The sequence below is a fragment of the Monodelphis domestica genome, chromosome 1 (assembly GCF_027887165.1).
Source record: "Monodelphis domestica isolate mMonDom1 chromosome 1, mMonDom1.pri, whole genome shotgun sequence".
NCBI lineage: Eukaryota > Metazoa > Chordata > Mammalia > Didelphimorphia > Didelphidae > Monodelphis > Monodelphis domestica.
The window spans coordinates 385131710-385149753 of NC_077227.1; the positions used below are offsets into that span (position 1 = coordinate 385131710).

An 18044-nucleotide genomic window follows, 5' to 3' on the forward strand; every position below is an offset into this window, starting at 1 on the left:
CATTTAGATATAGATGGTCAAAGGGCCACTCCCTAGTGTCACCTACCAGATTAATATATAATTGGGGGGAGAGGGGGCAGCTAGGTAGCAGCGAATACTATGCCAAACTTGGAGTCAGGAGGATCTGGATTCAAATATGACCTCAGACACTCACCAGCTGTGTGACCTCAGGCAAGTCACGTAACTCCAATTGCCTACCCCAATCTCTCTTCTACCTCAGAATATATACTTAGTATTCATTTAAAACAAGGCAAAACATGTCATTGGGAAATACTTAACAAAATAAATAAAAATATTAAAACATAGATGATGTTTGCCTCAGTTTCCTCATCTCTAAAATGAGCTGGAGAAAGATATAGCAAACCAATCTTATATTTTGGCCAAGAAATACCTAAATAAGGCTATGGAAGTCAGATATGACTAAAATATGACTAAAAAAAAATATGCTGCCTATGTGTGGACAGTTTGTCTGAGTTCTGTCTGAGTTTGACAACTCTGGTCTAAATATCCTTTGATGAATAAAATTTTATGATTATAAGATGCTTTGAAGTAAGCTGTTATATATATATATATATCAATTCAACCTTAAAAAAACAAACAAACATTAATAGTCTTTATAGGCATGTCCTAGCATGTGAGCTAAAAACCTTTCTGATCAAATTAGAGACCTAAGGTCATAAGATCTGAGTAATGAAAGACTAGAGAAAACAGCTTTGATAAGAATCATTAATTTATTCCACCACTAACCTCCCTCTCTCCCAGTCTCTTCATTAATTGTGAGCAGGTGGCCCCAGGGAAGGGCATAGGAATGGTGGATGATGTATTTAGACCTCTGCCTTTTTTCTTTCCTAGTTCAGGCCTGAGGATCTGGGACTCATGGGAAGAGAAGAAAGACATCACCAAATGGGTGGGGGTAGAGTTGGGCCCAGTGCCAAGAATGAGCTAGTAAGAGTAAACAGTTAGTGGGAAAGATCTATGAATAGTCCACTTTAGAAAGATGGACTAGGTGGCCTCTGAGGTCCCTTCCAGCTCTAATATTTATGTTCTATGTTCTAAGGTCTTTTCCAACTCTAAGATTCTATGATTCTAGGAAGTGGATACCATTCTTTGTCCTGTATGGAAAAGTCACACAACTTTTCAAAAAGCCCCAAAGGTGGGTATTCATTCCTAATTAGATTCAGTGTGGGTACATCCAAAGAATGCTGGATCTGCTATCAGAAGATTTTATTTGAGACATGACCCCACTGCTTTGAAAATGGTGCCGTGTGACCTTCAACTTGTTACTTCTCCTCCTAGAGTGTTCTCATTTGGCAAAATAGAAATAATAATCCCTGTACTACCCTCTGTACAACACTGCCAGGTTTAAAATGGATATAGAAACCATTGGTTAACTAACTATAAAGTGCTATGTGACCTAGGTCAAAACTCTCTGAGCCTTATTTTATTCTTGAAAAATGGAGATAATGCTTGTACTATCTACCTTAAAGGGCTATGAAAATGGGAGTTATTAGGGCTGGGAATGCTTGCATAATCATCATGAGGCTTTTATTATTATACAAATGGGATGGGATTGTTATTATGCTTGTAATAGCTTTTCTCTTTCTACTAAAGAGAGAGTCCTTTACTTTCCTTAAAAATTGTTTTTGACATTTTTCAAGGGAAGAGAGAGAAAGAGAACACCACTGCTCTAATGAAACTCTACATCTGGCGGCCAGTCATCCCCCAGAGTCAATCAAGGTTCCCCACTGTTCTGAGAGTCACAGCCGATGACCATGAATGAAGCAGGACTCCCTAGAACTTGTCGGGGGAATCCTGGGTACTGGACACTTACCTACTGAAGAGGCGATATGGCATGAAAGCACAGGCATCCCAGGACATCAGAATGGAGTCTAAACTCCCCGTGGTCTGGTAGACACCAGGACAGGGCTCTGCTCCTTCTTTGCTTCCAGTGGCAAGAAGCACCTGCTGACCAAACACCCCTTGGGGCCTCAGTCATTTTGGTTGTGAGCTCAGCAAAACCAAAGGACAATTGAGGTTGCTGGTTCCTTCTTCAGAGGAAGATACAATCAGATTCCATTTTGTGAGAATGGCACGCACTGGTTCAATGATTTGGGCTAGGTCCATCTTCAGAGGCCAGTGACATCTCCTGAGAAAGACAGAGGCTGGGTCCATCTTCCTGGAAAGCATTGTGATAAATAGCTCTAGCTAGAACTGTGAATAGACAAAGTGGACCCAATTTTCAGAGGCAGCCCCAGCCTTGAGAGAAGCTTCAATCCACAGCAATGCCCAGGAGAAAATAAGAGACTATCCAAATGTTATGCATGATTTTTGGCTCTGTGATGCTCTATGATGTCCATATAAACAGACCTGCTGTCTCTGTTCTCTCAGGTCTTCTGCATTAGTGTTTTCTGGTTTTTTTAAGTTGTAGATTTTGGGATTTTGTTGTTGTTGTTGTTTGCTTCTCTAGTCATTGTGGTTGTTTTCAAATGTCTCTCCTGTAGCCCCCAAAAGGCAAAATAAAGCAGCCAGCTCCCCTTTATTCTTGTTGTGGGTAGAGAACTGATCTGCCTAGGTTCTCTTTAGCCTGAGCCTTTGGGTTGTGAGGCCCAATAACTCTTCTTCTCTTTGATCTTACATTGTTCAGCATTATGGAAATAATTTCTCTTTTTGACTGAAGATATATAGTGGAAGCTGTCTACAGAATCATAGACCTAGAGCTAGAAGGATCTTCAGAGGCCAACTAATCCAGCCTCCTCAATTTAAAGAGGAGAAAAATCAAGGTCCAGTACTTCACCTAAGGTCACACAGGTAGGAAGTGTCAAAGATGGTTTCCAAACCCAGGTTCTCTGGCTCTAGTGTTAGGGGTCTTTCCACTATAGCATGATGCTTCCTTCTACTATTGCTTTCATTGCATTTGCCTGTGGAGGTGGAGGGAGAAGAGGGAGAGTGCAGGAGAGGAAGGAAATTGATTGCCAAGTCAAAGCATGGCTAGTATAAGACAACCAGCATGGCGAGATGATTGAAGAAGAGACCAAATAAAGATCAGCTGAAAAAACTGGGAACTTTTCACCTGAAAAAGAGCCAATATGAGGAAGAAACGCCTTCAAATAATTGCCGAAACTCCCTCTCTCCCTCCTTTCTCTGTCTATCTGTCTCTTCCCCTCCCCCTCTCTCCAGCTAAGTAAAAGAAAGCTTGGAAGGTTTTAAGGAACTTACCAAAAGGTCACACAGCTAGTAAATTTCATAATAATGTTTTGAATCCAGGTCATTGGACTCCAAAATCCAGATCTCTTCTCTCTACACCACACTGCCTCCATTTGAAGGATAGTCAGGTGAAAGATGTATTAGACTTAGAACTAATTAGCCCTAGAGAGCAGAAGTAGGAGTCAATTGTTTTAAGTCACTGAAAAGGCAGATTTTTGGCTTAATTCAAGGAAAAACTTCCAGAGAATAGGAGTTGTTCAGAAAATGAATGTGCTTTTTTCAGAGATGGTAAATTTCCCATCAAACAACTTAATTACATTCAAAAAGTGTTTATTATGTTCCTGTTATATAGATGATGGACCCTGAGAGAAATGAAACAGTCCTTGACTTTAAGGAGCTCACATTTAAATGAGAAGGGAAAATACTTTTGCAGAAAACTAGATAAATGCATACATATATAGATATAGTTCTCTATATATAAACGTGAGTATATACATATACACATTTATTCATTTAGATATACACAGCTATGCATATGTATATATAATACATGCTATATATGCATACACACATTTTACATATCCATATCTTTATAAGATAGATAGATATCTCAAAGGTAGAAGAGCCACATAATGGTAGATTGTGAGCTGTCCTCAGAAAAAAGGAAGACTTGCCTGGCTTCAAGCCCTTTCTTTGCTGAGTACTGGCTGTGACTCCAGGTAAATCCCTTTTCATGTTCATCCAGTAGACAAATCTATAAGTTTCGAAGATGCATAGAACATCCTAATATTCATTAGTAGGATCTCCTCACTTTCAATAAATATTAAAATCACAGGTCTGATTAATAAGCAAACACAGAGAAACACAAAGTAATTTCTTGGTGAAAAAATAATAGCTAACATTTCTATAGTACATCTATATAGGCTTACAAAGCATCTTCCAAATATCATCTCATTTGATCATCAAAACAGCCCAGAGAAGTAGGTGCCATCATTAGTCTCATTTTACAGATAACAAAACTGAGACCCAGAGAGGTTAAGAGACTTGCATAGTCACACAACTAGTAAGTATATTAACTTAGGTCTCCCCAACTCCAAAGCTAGCTCTCTATCTCTTAAGCCACCTGACTGACTCCTTGTGATAAAGTGAAGGACACTTGGAGGAAATGGTACTTGAGCTGAACTTGGAAGGAAGTTTGGAATTCTCTGAGGTGGAGGTAAAGAAGAGGATCCCTTCCAAGCATGGTGAAAAGACATGGATACAGGAGATGAAACATCATGTATGGGCAATTGCAAACAGCCTGGTGCCACTGGAACATAGAGTCCATGAAAGAGAATATATAGTAGCATTAGGAAGGTAGCCTGTTGCCATGTGGTGAAGAACTTCAAAAGCTAGAAGAGAAGTGGTTTTGTTTCCTAGAACAAAAGAGCAACTTAGTCAAATCAATGCATTAAGACTGTCAAAATGGCAGCCTAGTGATGATAGATTGGAAAAAGAAAATATAAGTTAGGAAAGGCAAATATAAGCTATCAAAATAGTCTGAGGGAGAGATAATAGAGGCTTAAACAAGGGTGTTGACCATGTGAGAAGAGAGGAAATAGATGATAGATACATAGTGAATGTAGAATTGACAAATTTTGGCAACTGACTAGATGTAGTCAGGAGCAGGGGATGGGGTGAGGGATGGAGGAGAAGAAAGCATTGAGAAAGACTCTGAGATATCCAGGTGCATATGTTCAGTAGACAATTGGTTATATAGGACTAGAGTTTATGGGAAAGATTGGTTTTGGATAGCTCTATCTGTCAGTCTTGTGTACGGGAGGGATAATTAAACCTGTATAGGCTGATGAAACTACCAATAAAGAGTATACATAGAGGGAAGCAGAGAATCCTAGAGTATACACACATAAAGGAAGTGGGACAAAGATGATGATACCAGAAAGGAGACTGAGAAGAAACATCCAGACAATTACTAAGAGAATCAAGGGTCATGAAAATCAAGGGTATCTAGGAGGAGGGGATGGGCAACAATATAAAATCCTGCAGAGGTCAAAAAGGATAAGAACTGAGAAAATGCCAGAGGACTTGACTACTAAGAGATTATTGATAACTTCTTACTTTCATTTGAATGATGAAGTCATAAGCTAGGTTTCAAAGGTTTTAGGAAGAAGCTAAGATGAGAACAGAGAGGTAACTAAAATTGAAAAATTCCAAAGGAAGAAAAGATACAGGGTGATAACTTTGGGAAGTGGTAAGATCAAGTGAAGGCATTTTTAAGGAGGGAGAACCTCTGGGCATGCCCATAAGCAGAAGGTAAGGAGCTAGTAGACAAGGAGAGGTTGAATATTAGGGAGAAAAAAGGGATGATCTCAAGGGTAGACTACCAAAGGAGGTGATAGGGAAGGTGATCAAGGACTCAGACAGAGGGATTAGTAGTTATGAAGTGGAAGACCATCTCTTCATTAGAGACAAATAGAAAAGGAGAGGTGACAAGATGATCTGGAATATGGAGTTTGGGAGAAGAGGACATTTGTAACAAATGGTCTTTTCCAGTGAAGTATTTGGTAAGGTCCCCTTCTGAGAGGGACAGGGGAGGCATCTTAAAAGAGAAAAGTAATGGAAGAGACATTAAAAGGATGGCCCAGCTTGATGCACCCCAAAAGTGATCTCTGTCCCAAACCTGGGTCTCTTGGCATGGCAGCAAGGGAGTGGAGGGAACAACAAATGTTATAATACTCAAATGCTCCTCTTTTTGAAGGTAGTTGTCAAGAACCCATGCTGGAAAGGTAATTGGCACCTCTCTAGAGGGTACATTAAGAATTGTAATAGACTCTTAAATAGTTTGGGCCCCATAGGAGTACTTACCTGACAAATGACTCAAGTAGGATGAATGAAGGAAAAAGCATTAAGCTTTTCCTATGGGCCAAGCACTGTGCAAAGCACTGGAGATATACACGGAAAATCAAAATAATTTTTTCCTCTCAAGGAGATCACACACTAATTGGGGAAGACAACACAAAGTATAAGAGAATAGCAACATGAGCTTTAGGTTTCCCTGTCCTGTGATTCCTGCATCAAGCAGTGATATTTCAGGAAACTGGCATTAATGAAGACCCTGGGCGCCACTGTGAAGGTGATCAAAAGGAAATAGAGTCATAGTCATCTTCTCCTCCAGTGGAGCACCCTGAAAAAGGGCTAATTTGGACTTTGGGGAGGAGGAGAGAGTTAATGTGTGTGCTTGCTTTCTATTTGCTTTTGATTGGAGAAGGAGGGGTGGTGTGTGTGCTAATATCTAGGCCTCTGCTTTCATCACAGTGGAGGAATCTTCCACACTGATGCACACAGAGGATAACTCTTATTTAAATTCTAGTCTCTGAGAGTTGTCTAAGAGAATTGAAAGTTTAAGTTCTCATTCTCAGTCACATAGCTAGTATATTCCAGAGGCAGGACTTGAGCCCATGTCTGTCTGATTCTAAGACTGAACATTTCTGGAGGGATAGGTCACTCAGTTAAATAGATGCCCAAGAGGTCTGAGTATGGGCTAGGTATGGCAATCATCAGAAGACCCTTGTCGTCTCAGAAAATAATAGTCACAGGTGAATAATGAAATATTGAAATCACAAAGAATCTTAGAACGAAAAAGATAAGACTGCTAGAGCTTCAAATAAGTTCTGTTAGAGCTAGAGAGGAGTTTGGAACAAAAAGTGGAAGCAACTCTAAAACATAAAATATATTCTATCAAACTTGGAAAGGACCTTAGAACTTAGAATGTCAGAGAAGGACGTAACTCTAGAACATAAAGTTTTAAAATTGGAAGGGACCTTGGGATAATCAAGTCCAATGACTTCATTTTACATAGGAAAGTGAGGATGAGAGAAAGGAAGGAACTTACCTCAGTAAATTGCTTTCTGAAATCATTAATGAAACTTTCCTAAGAAAAAAGCCAGTAGTCATCTCTTATTCATTTCTCTGGTTCCTGTTGTCCTGTCTATCAGGAATGTAGACCTCCCTCTGTTAAAAGGAACTGCTGAGATTAAATGAACTGCTCTAAATTAATTATACTGTTTATAAATAATTCTTTAATTAATATGAGCCAGTTATGTTTCTTGAGCATAACATGTTAAATAATTAGGATGAATATTTTGAATAGGGCTTCTAGTTTTATAAAAGCCCATGAGATCTCACATATGAAACCCTTCAGTCTCAGTCAATCCCAATATATTAAGAAATTTAAAGAGATTTATTATTATTATTAAAGAGATGAAATTTAAAGAGAATAATTGTAATTTCCCCTCTGACTTTTTGAGCCATTTGACTCCAGAGAGGTACCTACTCTTAGTGGTTCTTCTGTCTCTTTCAGTCAGCTTGTAGCTTTGGGTCACTGACTCACTGGGTGACCTTGGATAAATTATTGAATCTTTCTGTTTCAGCTTTCCACAACAATAAAATAACTGGGTCTCTGAAGGTCATTAAAGAAAAGATCTAGAAGGAATATGATCATTGTTTTCAAATATCTGAAGACTTGCCCTATGGATGACTAAGTAGACCTGTATCATTCCAGAGAAAACCTAGTAAGACTAGAGGGGAAAAAATTACAGATTTTTGGTTCAACATGTACAATAATAGACACAGAATTAGCACTTCATCTGAAGATCTGGGGTGGTGGTGCTCTGGCTCCAATACTTCTTTGATGGATGTAGCCAACTCCTTTCCTTTTACTGGGCCTCAAATTCCTTAACTCTGAATTTGAGAAATCATTATTTATTCTCTCCCCACATCAGGAAAATATTTTGTAAAGTATATTTAAAATACTCAAGAAATGTGACCTGTGAATTTAGGAATGTGTTGTTGAATGTTTAAGAACTGGCTCTCTGAAAACAAACAAAATAAATTGTATTCAGGACACATTTTAAAATGTAATCTGGGGGGCAACTGGGTGGCTTAGTGGATTGAGAGCCAGGCCCAGAGATGAGAGGTCCTGGGTTCAAATCTGTCCTCATATACTTCCCAGTTGTGACCCTGGGCAAGTCACTCTCTTCTGCTTTAGAACCAATACCAAGTATTGATTCTAAGATGGAAAGTAAGGGTTTATTTTGTTTTAAATGTGTAATCTGCATTTTAGTAACATTTTCTCCATTAGCTTTTTTTAAAACCCCTATCTTCTGTCTTAGAATAGATACTAAGTATCTGTTCCAAGGTGGGAGAGAGGTAAGGGCTAGGTAACTGATGTTAAGTGACCTGCTCAGGTTCACACAATCAGGAAGTATCTGAGGCCAAATTTGAACCCAGGACCAGGCTGTTTCCATGACTTTATTAAGTCCAGACAATCAATAGAAAATCAAGAATCAATTTGTAGTGCTGGCTAATTTCTGAGGTATGAGTACTCAGACTGAAATTTTAATAATTGGCTTTCTGGAGCCTGTTCAAGTTGGCATGTCCCTGGTTGTAATTCTCCTCAGAATAATTGTTAATACATTTGGCTTTCTCTTTCTGTGAGTGTGAGTGTGTGTAGAGCCTGGGTGCATGCATGTATCTTTAACTGGGTCAAGGAGTGTTTCTGACACTGATTCAAAGGAGGTGGTTCCTGGTCTTGGATCTACAAGAGAGCAAGAACTTGCAGCTGGGGCACCATTAATCTGCACTGACCTGCTGGTAGCAAGAGATTACACGAGAGACATAGCGTCATCTGACATGCTCAGTATTCGAGGAGCAGCTACTGATAAGAATTGTCTCTGAATGACCCTGCTAAGACTTATGTCTAAGAGTCCTTAGGCTCTGTGATCACATCTGGACAAATGGCCCCTTGGAAAGAATGGTCTTTCTCCATCAAGGCCATATGGCGCCCTGTCCTCTTCTGATAGTTCAGAGAAAGAACACTGGATTTGTAATCAGAAGACAGGTTCAAATCCTGATTCTGTTATGTGAGTGACTTTGGGCAAGTCATTTTTCCTTTTGGGTCCTCAGCTTCTTCATGTGTTCCATATGAGTGTTGGATTGATGATCTCCAGAGTCCCTTCCAATCCTGGTTTGATATGAGAAATCATCTCCAACTTCCAGATATTTCTCCCTAGGGACACATATTTTTAAACCCATACTTTCTGTCCTAGTAACAACCCTATGACAAAAGGGTAAGGACTAGGCAACTAGAGTTAAGTGACTTGCCCAGGGTCACACACCTAAGAAGTGTCTGCTTGGAACCCACCCAATTCCAGGTCTGTTGCTCTCTCCATTCTTCCACGTTGCTTCCCTTTTCCCTAGAGATACTGGCAGGCCTCCACTGACCACCTCATGGCAACCTGGAAGTAGCAACAACATGCTGTGCCTGTGGAGGTGGGTTTGAGCTCTTCTCAGGGGTAAGGCTTCAAACTGAGTGACAGTTTGGTATATGTGCCCAAGTACAAGTCTAAGTGTGGTGATGCTCCACGCCAGAAGGCTGGCTACTCTTTGAGGATTTTATTGGCCAAAGCGACTCCCTGAGTCAGTCCCCCAAGGCAAGCATGGGTTTGCCATAGGTCTGAGTGGAAGTATTAACAATGACAAAATCACAACTTAAAACTCTGAAATAAAACTCAGCCGTAGCAGAGGAGACAGAGCCGATGAGTACAACATGTGGAATAGAATGTTTCTAGTGAAAGATCTCACTCAGCATTATGCCTGGAATCGGGGAAAGCCATGGTTCATATCTGACCTCAGATACTTTACTGGCTTTGTGACCCAGGGCAAGCCACTTAAAAAACAAATCGGTTTGCCTGAGTTTCCTCATCTGTAAAATAAGGATAATAAAAGTACCTACCTCCTAGAATTGTTGTGACAATAAATGGAATAATATTTGTTAAGTGCTCAACAGAGTATCTGGTACCTAATAAGCTCTAGATAAATGTTTAGCCATCTTTATTATTTATTATTACTAAAACCCTCTCATTTTATATTCCTTCTTTGATGCTTTAAAGTGTTTTTTAAGAGGTCCTGAAGGAATTCTTCACTGTGATAGATTTGTTTTGGGGAAGGTTTATATCCTTTTAAGATATGGGTGATTCCACTTTGGAGTAAATAGAGTATAACAGAGAACAATGTAGGCCTCCCTTAACTTCCAATCAAAAATTCATCCCCCTTCTGGCACTTCCTGTTTTTGCCTTTGAGAAGATTAATTCCCAAGTCTGGGGCTCCATCTTTTCCACTTTATTTTTTTTAAGGTTTTCCATTTTTTTTTTAATTTTTAATTTCAAACATTGTTCCTTGGTTACAAAAATCATTTTATTGCCCCCCCTCCCCTCCCCCACCTATGCGCAGTTTGACTGGGTATCGCCTGTGTTCTTGATCAGAACCTCTTCCCATGTTGTTGGTATTTGCACATCTTTTCCACTTTAAATGAAGAGAGATTTTTAAAAATGCTTTACAACTCCAACATTTTACTTTCTAGAACCCCTTCTATCTTCTATCTATCTTCTATGTTGTATTTTAAGGTCCCTTCCAGGTCAGGCAGTCTCTATTCTGAAGAGAACATTCTTTGTTCTAAGGCCCTTTCGAGCTCTCACTCTCCTTTTGAAATCACTTCTCTATTTCTCCAATCTAAATCTCTCTTCTCTCTTAGGGATAAGATATTTCCATTTGAAGAACTAACTTCTAGATCCTATCTTCCTTCTGGAAGAAGAATCTCTGTTTAAATACTAGCATGGGTCACATGCTTTTTTTTTAAAAAGATGTCATGTTCTAGCCTCATTTATCTTCATGATGAGTGTGTGTGTGGGCGGGGGGGGGAATGCTTCTTACCTCATTTTTTTTTCATATAATTGTGAATTCTCATTTTCATGATTTATCACCAAGCCCTCTCACATTTTCTCTACTTTGGGTATATATGAACCAAGCAATTTCTTAAGAAATCAGCTTTTCAGAACTCATTAAAATACGTGAAGAGAAGCAACAGGCTATAGTAAAAAAGAACAGTGAACCAGGAACCAGAAGACTCACATGCTAGCCCCTTTTTTGCTACTCACTTGCTACGTGACCTCAAGCAGACCATTTCCCCTCTTGCCTCAGGATCCTCCCTTCTACAAAAGGAATGATCTATTCAAATAAATATATGCTTTACCTGTCAGAGGGCTGTTGGAAAGGACAAATGAGATAAATGGGAAAGCACTCTCAGATTATAAAGCATTATTGTTCTGGCTCCTGTAAAGAGAGATAACAATTAAAAAACAAAACATTGGTTTCAGAAATAGAGAATCCCACCCCACCCCTATCCCCCTTATTTTCATAGACTGAAGGAATGGGAGACCTCCTGATCCAAGCTCAGAAACTCTGGCCTAGTGATGTCACCATGATGAAGGAGGAGAGTCTAATTTCGAACCCAAATCTTCCAAACCCATTCCTCTTTCTCTAACAGCCCACTGCTTTCTAAATGCTTCTGCCCGTCAGTTCTTTAGAGTAGCTGTGCCAATATTTGTGATCAAGCATATGTTCTCGCAAAGACAGTTGTGATCTCACTGCATTTTAAGTTTTGGCATCTTCGCCCCCTGAATTCCCCACCCCCATCCCCACCCAAGTATAATTAACAGCTTTGCGAAGTGATTTCACAGATACGGAAATCCTTAAAGTTTTCTAATATGCATCTAGAATGCAAAAGTATTTCCAGCTTAAAAAAAAAAAAAACCTCTCACATTTTAGAATGGGAAGTTAATTAGACTTGCAAACAGTAGACACCCAGTTCTAGTCTGAGCTCAGGGATGACCTCTCTGTATAACTTTGAGCAAGTTGCTTCTTTGCTAAGTTCCTCAGCTTCCCTCTGTACATGGATAGGATTGGGCTAGAAAAGCTTCAGGTTCCATGTTCTCCCCTTTCTACTCTGGTATTCTTTATTCTAAGGTCTCTTCCAGTCCTGAGAGTCTTCTTCTATCTTCAACATTCTATATTACTTCAAGATTTTCTGCCCTTACATTGCTTCTAAATCCTTTGTTCTATATTCCAAGGTTCTTTGAAGCTCAAACATACTAGAGTTCTCTGATCTTCATGAAAGGTAACTTCAAAACTCCTGTATGTTGTTAGGAAACCTTTCCCTCACTGTGTGTGCTGTTTGTGTGGGCTGAGCCCCAGCTGATGAGAGAAGTAGGTCTGATGGGGGACTCTTTGCATCTATTCTAGTGGAACACTATGGCAGTGTATTCGCCTCCACACTGGCTGGAGCAGGTGCTCTCTTTTTGGCTTTCGAAAATTGCTGTCTTTGTTGAGGCAGCAGGTCCATCTGTCTCTAGATTTGGCCTGTAATGCATGGGCAACAACCAGCTCCTTTTGGTTATGAGGGAAGGAGGAGTAGCAGTGTTTGAAGGAAGTAGATTTTACACCTGTTGTTGAGATCCCTAGGAATGAATGCTGAACCAGATGATATTAGCAACACTGCTTTTGTAGGTAATAGAATCAGAGAATGTCACACAGCTGGATGGCATCTTAGAATAAAGGATATTAAAAATGGAAGGAACCTTAGCCATCATCTAATTCATCTTCTTAAAAAAAACCACCACCTTACTTTCTGTCTTAGAATCAATACTAAATATTTGTTCCAAGGCAGAAGAGAGGTAAGGGCTAGGCAACTGGGGTTAAGTGACTTGCCCAGAGTCACACAGCTAGGAGGTGTCTGAGGTCATATTTGAACCTAAAGCCTCCCATTTCTAAACCTGTCTCTCTATCCAGTGAGCCAACTACCTATTCCTGATTTATCTTTTTTTTTAAATTTACCAAAAAAAAAAAAGGGCAAAGTACCTTGCATATAAATAACTGGCACCCTTATCTCACATGAGGTGGCTTTACTCCTTACCAAGGCTAACACATCTCCTCCAACAGATTGCCCCCTCTGCCATCCTCACTTTATCACTTATTTTCAATTTCTACCCTGTTTGATAGCTCATTCCCTAGTGCTTACAAACATGTCCATGTTTGTAATATATGGACAACTCCTTTTGGCTTTTAGAGAAGAAGCAGAGATTGCTGGAGGTGGTGCATTTTATACCCATTGCTGAGCAATTCCAAGGTCCCTGGAAATGATTACTTAACTAGTAACAGATATTTCATAGGTAATAGAATTAGGGAATGCCAGAGCTGAACAGGACCTCAAAACAGAATGGAACAACTATGTTTTTCCCCTCCAGAATGAACCCTTCTGATTTGTGTAGTTAAAGCACTTGAAAAGGCCATCCACAATATTGCCTCTACATTTTTCCCTCTCTCTTCTTAAACCCTTACAATTTTCCTTCTGACCTTACCATCTCACCAAAATTGTTCTTTCCAAAGTTACCAATGATCTTAGTTGCCAGATCCAGTGGCCTGTTCTCAGTGTTCATTCTCCCTGACCTCTCTGCAGTCTCTGACACTTTTGATCCTGCTCTCCTCCTTGACATTCTCCCTAGGTTTTGGGACAACACTCTCTTCTGGTTTTTGTCCTTTATGACTGTTCTTTCTATGGCACCTTTGCTGGATCCCCATCCATATCACACTTTCCAACCACAGTGTCCCACAGAGCTCTGCCCTGGGCCCTTGATGCTGCTTCACTTGATGATCTCATCATCTCTCATGGATTTAATTATCCCTGTTCTAATGATTCTCAAATCTACCTATTCAACATTTCTGTTGACCACCAGACTCACACCTCCTACTGCCTTTCTAGAATCTCAAAATGAATGTCCAGTTGGCATCTTAAATGAAACATGCTCCAAACCAAACCCATTATCTTTCCCCCTTAACCTGCTACTTTCCCTACCTTCCCTGTTACTGTAGAGGGCAATAAAATCCTCCCAGTCCCTTAGGCCCATAACCTAAGAGTCATCCTCACTTCTCACTAGCTCTCACTCCCAGTATCCAATGTGTTGCCAAGGATTTTTGTTTTTTTGTGAGGGATTTAGATGGACCCACTTAGGGTGAAACAGATGGCTGCTGAACTAGAGGTGGATTTGATGGCCAACATGTATAACAGGATGATCAGTGCGTGCCCCTGGAAGTGTGTCCCTCACCATTACAAGGAAGCTGAACTTTGCAAGGGGGAATCTATGTATCTGGATTGATGTGTCTCCAAGTACTTGGACATCCATGAAGGAATGGGCAAAACGCAAACAGAACTGTACATGTAGGATAAAGAGCTGATGAAGAGGATGCAACGGGAATTAGGGCCAGTCTGAAGGCTCCCAGAAACAGTGAGCACTCAGCCCCAGACTGCAGCCCTGACCCTTTTGCACTTGTCAATAAAAATATTGATGACTGTGGAAAAAAAAAATCCTGTTTTTTTTTCACCTAGGTGACATCTCTCCAATATGTGCTCTTCTCTCTGACACTGCACCACCAGCGCAGTCCCTTATCCCCTCACACCTGACTACCGTAATAACCTACTGGTGGGTCTGCCTGCCTCACATCTTTCCTAAAGTCCAAGTCTGATCATATCATACTCCCCCTGCCACTTCAGTGGCTTCCTATTGCTTCCAGGATAAAATCCAAAATCCTGTTTGGCATTCAAAGCAATTTGTAATCGAACTCCTTACTAACTTTCCAATCTTTTTACACTTTGCTTCCTGCCATCTTCAATCCAGTGACACTGACCTTCTGTCTGGTTCACAGGCAAGATATTTCTTTTTCTGATGCTGGGCATTTTCTCTTTTATAGAAAGCATTTCCCAATCCCACTAAATTCTAGTGCCTTTCCTCTTTTTCATTATTTCCTTCTTCTCTGGTATTGTGAACTTTAGATTACTCCACCCTACTTAGTCTAACAAAAACAGGAATGTCTACACCCATACTTAATGATTAAGTATTTAGGAGGATAGCCCATAACAGACATGTGCTAGCAAAAATACAAATCAGAAACAACTGACAGACCCCCTGGGCTGTTCTAAGTCAAGCTTAAGCTACCATTGGTACATATGAGACACAGCAAAGTGATGTAAAAACCATCTATATATTTCACGTCATTTCCTCTCTTTGGGCTCTTTCCATGGAGATATGGCTCTGGCTGGCAGTGTGCTGAGCGTTTTGGCATCTTGGCATGGCGACAGCTATTGTCTGGTTTGATGGTGAGTTTTCCTTGATACTATTCTGGGAGAAGCTGAGTAGTTGAGTTTAGGTGAGGCATCTTAACTGAGCATCTCAGAATTTAGCCTGATTCCTTTCTCCTTTACCTTCCAAACATTATCCTCTTAGAAATCCTCTAATCTTCTTCAGAGACCTCGTGGCTGAGGTCTTTGAACTTCCCCTGGCACAGGCCAGGCAAGAGAAATCCTATACCTTCCTTCTCTCTCTTCTCTTTAATTCCTTCCCTCTATATTAATTAAAATCACCATAAATTTCCAACTGACTTGGATATTTTATTTGGGATTTCTGCTGGTGACCAAAATTAATTGAGATTTGAGTCACAACCCTAAAATTACCTTTAAGGTATATAGCTTATGTATGGGTTTTCAGGGAGGACTAGCACTTCTGGTAGAAGAGCTTGCCAGGCCCTTTTCAGGGTCACTCATTTACCTTTGGTGTCTACCTCTCACCTGTGGCTCTAAGAAGCTGTAGCATGTGCAGCCATCACATCCCCAGGAAACCATCTGGGTAAAAAGGCTAACCAGATTGAAGGGTAACTGAAAGTCTTAAAGTCCTCAATGAGTTTAGGGGGAAAGCCAATCCCAGGTTTGTGATTCCCTGGCAGAAAGGGTAGATGAGAACAATTTGTTCCAATAGTCATGAAGGCAACTAAAGCAGGTCGTATGGAGTACTTAGAGCTTCTTCAGACATAGAAGACTCCAAGTCATGTGCTATATTCTGGACCATCATCAGTCATCCCATCTTTTGTCTTTTGTATGGATTTCCATGACTGGAAGAGAAAATGAGGCTGATGACTTTGTTCAATATTGCCTCACTTAAATCCAATTCACGTTCAAGTCAAGATATCACTCTATAAAGTCATTGGTCCTCTTGAAAAACAAAGGGAAAGCCATGACAGCAGCTTCTTTATAGACATGTATTTTACTTATTGCCTCTCTCATTAGATTGTGATCTCCGTGAGGGTAGGAACTGTCTTTTGCCTCTTTTGTATCCCTAGAGAGTAACTACACAACCACAGAGTACCACACAGTAGGTGCTTAATAAATATTTCTCAGTTGGTTGTATTGAACACAGTAAATGTTTAATGAATATTTGTTGATTGGTCAAACTGGCTTGAACTATATTCCCTCCTCTTACTATTAAATCCTCCCTTGTAACAGAAAATGGTTAAAGAAAAGCAACCAACCAACCAACCACATTTGAAGGTATTTATAATACTCCATGTGTGTAATCACCCTATGGGAAGGAAGTATTTTTCTTCCACTATTCTCCAGCTTCAACTTTAACCCCTTCATTTGTAATAATGATCTAGTTGTTGTTGTTGGGCAACTAGGTGGGGAAGTGGATAATGCTGGGCCTGGAGTCAGGAAATGCATCTTCCTGAATTCAAATCTGGTCTCAGACAAGCACTAGCTGTTTGACTCTGGGCAAGTCTCTTAAACTCAGGTGCCACTGTTTCCCTACCTGTAAAATAAACTAGAGAAATAAATAGCAGCCCACATCAATATCTTTGTCAAGAAAACCCATAGTCTAATATAACTAAAAAATGACCGAACATATTTAACAGAGGAGGAAGCCAATGTCCAGAAAGAAGTGGTATTTCATGTGTCTATGTCTTTCTGGATCAGTGTCTATAATATTGAGAGGAAGGCAAGACCTGTTCTTATGTCCTGAGACAACAAGTGTATGCCACTAATCTGGGTCTGCTGGGAGCCCTCTTGTGTATGGCATAGAAAGAACTAGAGAAATGGCTTGAACAGGGGAGATATGGATGAGGGTTGGGGTCCAAACTAGACAAACTAGTCTTGTCTGAGTGTTATTCCTGAGACCACATTTATGTTTACTGTCAAGGGAAGACATCTAGGAAAGAAAACCATGCCTGCTGCTTGTGGGCCAATATTTATTCATTAAGTCCTAAAGAGAATATTATTATTATTATTATTATTAATTTATTGACCAGAAATATAATTTCATTAGTGTTTGGATGTTCTAATGAGGAATTTCCTTTCCCTCTCTAAATCTACACTTCTTGGTGACTTATGAGTCTTAATTGGCTGCCTAGTGTACCAAGGTTAAGTTACTTACACAAGGTCACACAGTCCACATGTGTCAGAGGCAAGACTTGAACTGGAGTCATCCTGACTCCACTCTCTGTTCACTATCCACCATACCACTTGATCTTGCATTATTGATAACAAGAAGAATAGCAACAACAGTATAATACTTCTTAGGATTCATAATTTCACTGGTATACTCTTTCCAGTTCTGTAGGTTATAACCCTTTCTTTCCATAGTAATTGGGTCTTTTTATTTGCTGAGATCTGTGTATGAGGCTTTCAGTACTTGCCCAGGATGGTCCTCAGTTCTCACGGATGAACTTTATGGCGGAACCTACATTCAATCTTCCCAATTTAGTAGAATGAGCTAGAGCTTGGGGTCATCTGTCTTAAATTTTAAGAACTTGGGGATGTCTAATAGTGTCTATTTATAGAGGTTTTTTGTTTGTTTTGTTTTTATTGCTCATAAAGTGCTTTTATGTTCATTATATCATTCATAGCTATAGCTTTATGAAGTGAATAATATAAATATTATTCCCATTTCATGGATAAGAAAACCAAGTCTGAAGGAAATGATTTGCCCATGATTACTTGCCTAGAGGTAAAACCAGGAGGGAAACTTGGGTTTTCTGATTCTAAAGATGGAACTTTTATTGTTCCATCTCCCTGACTCTCCCAACACAGCTTAAGCCTACCAGTCTGCAGAGATAACCCTGCT

General features: G+C 40.0%; 1 protein-coding gene and 1 pseudogene across 3 annotated transcripts in view; both read left to right on the forward strand.

The window, feature by feature from the left end:
* HTR4 (5-hydroxytryptamine receptor 4) overlaps nucleotides 1-2539 on the forward strand; it is a 95176-nt gene extending 92637 nt beyond the window's left edge. For all 3 annotated transcript variants that reach the window (XM_056811611.1, XM_056811610.1, XM_056811609.1), the window contains exon 7: nucleotides 1659-2539. In XM_056811611.1, the coding sequence (XP_056667589.1) occupies nucleotides 1659-1770 (112 nt within the window). In that variant the 3' untranslated portion in view covers nucleotides 1771-2539. The remainder of the gene's footprint in view (nucleotides 1-1658) is intronic.
* Nucleotides 2540-13372: 10833 nt separating this feature from the next.
* On the forward strand, nucleotides 13373-14366 carry LOC103098255 (mitochondrial import inner membrane translocase subunit Tim10-like; annotated as a pseudogene).
* Nucleotides 14367-18044: the final 3678 nt, after the last annotated feature.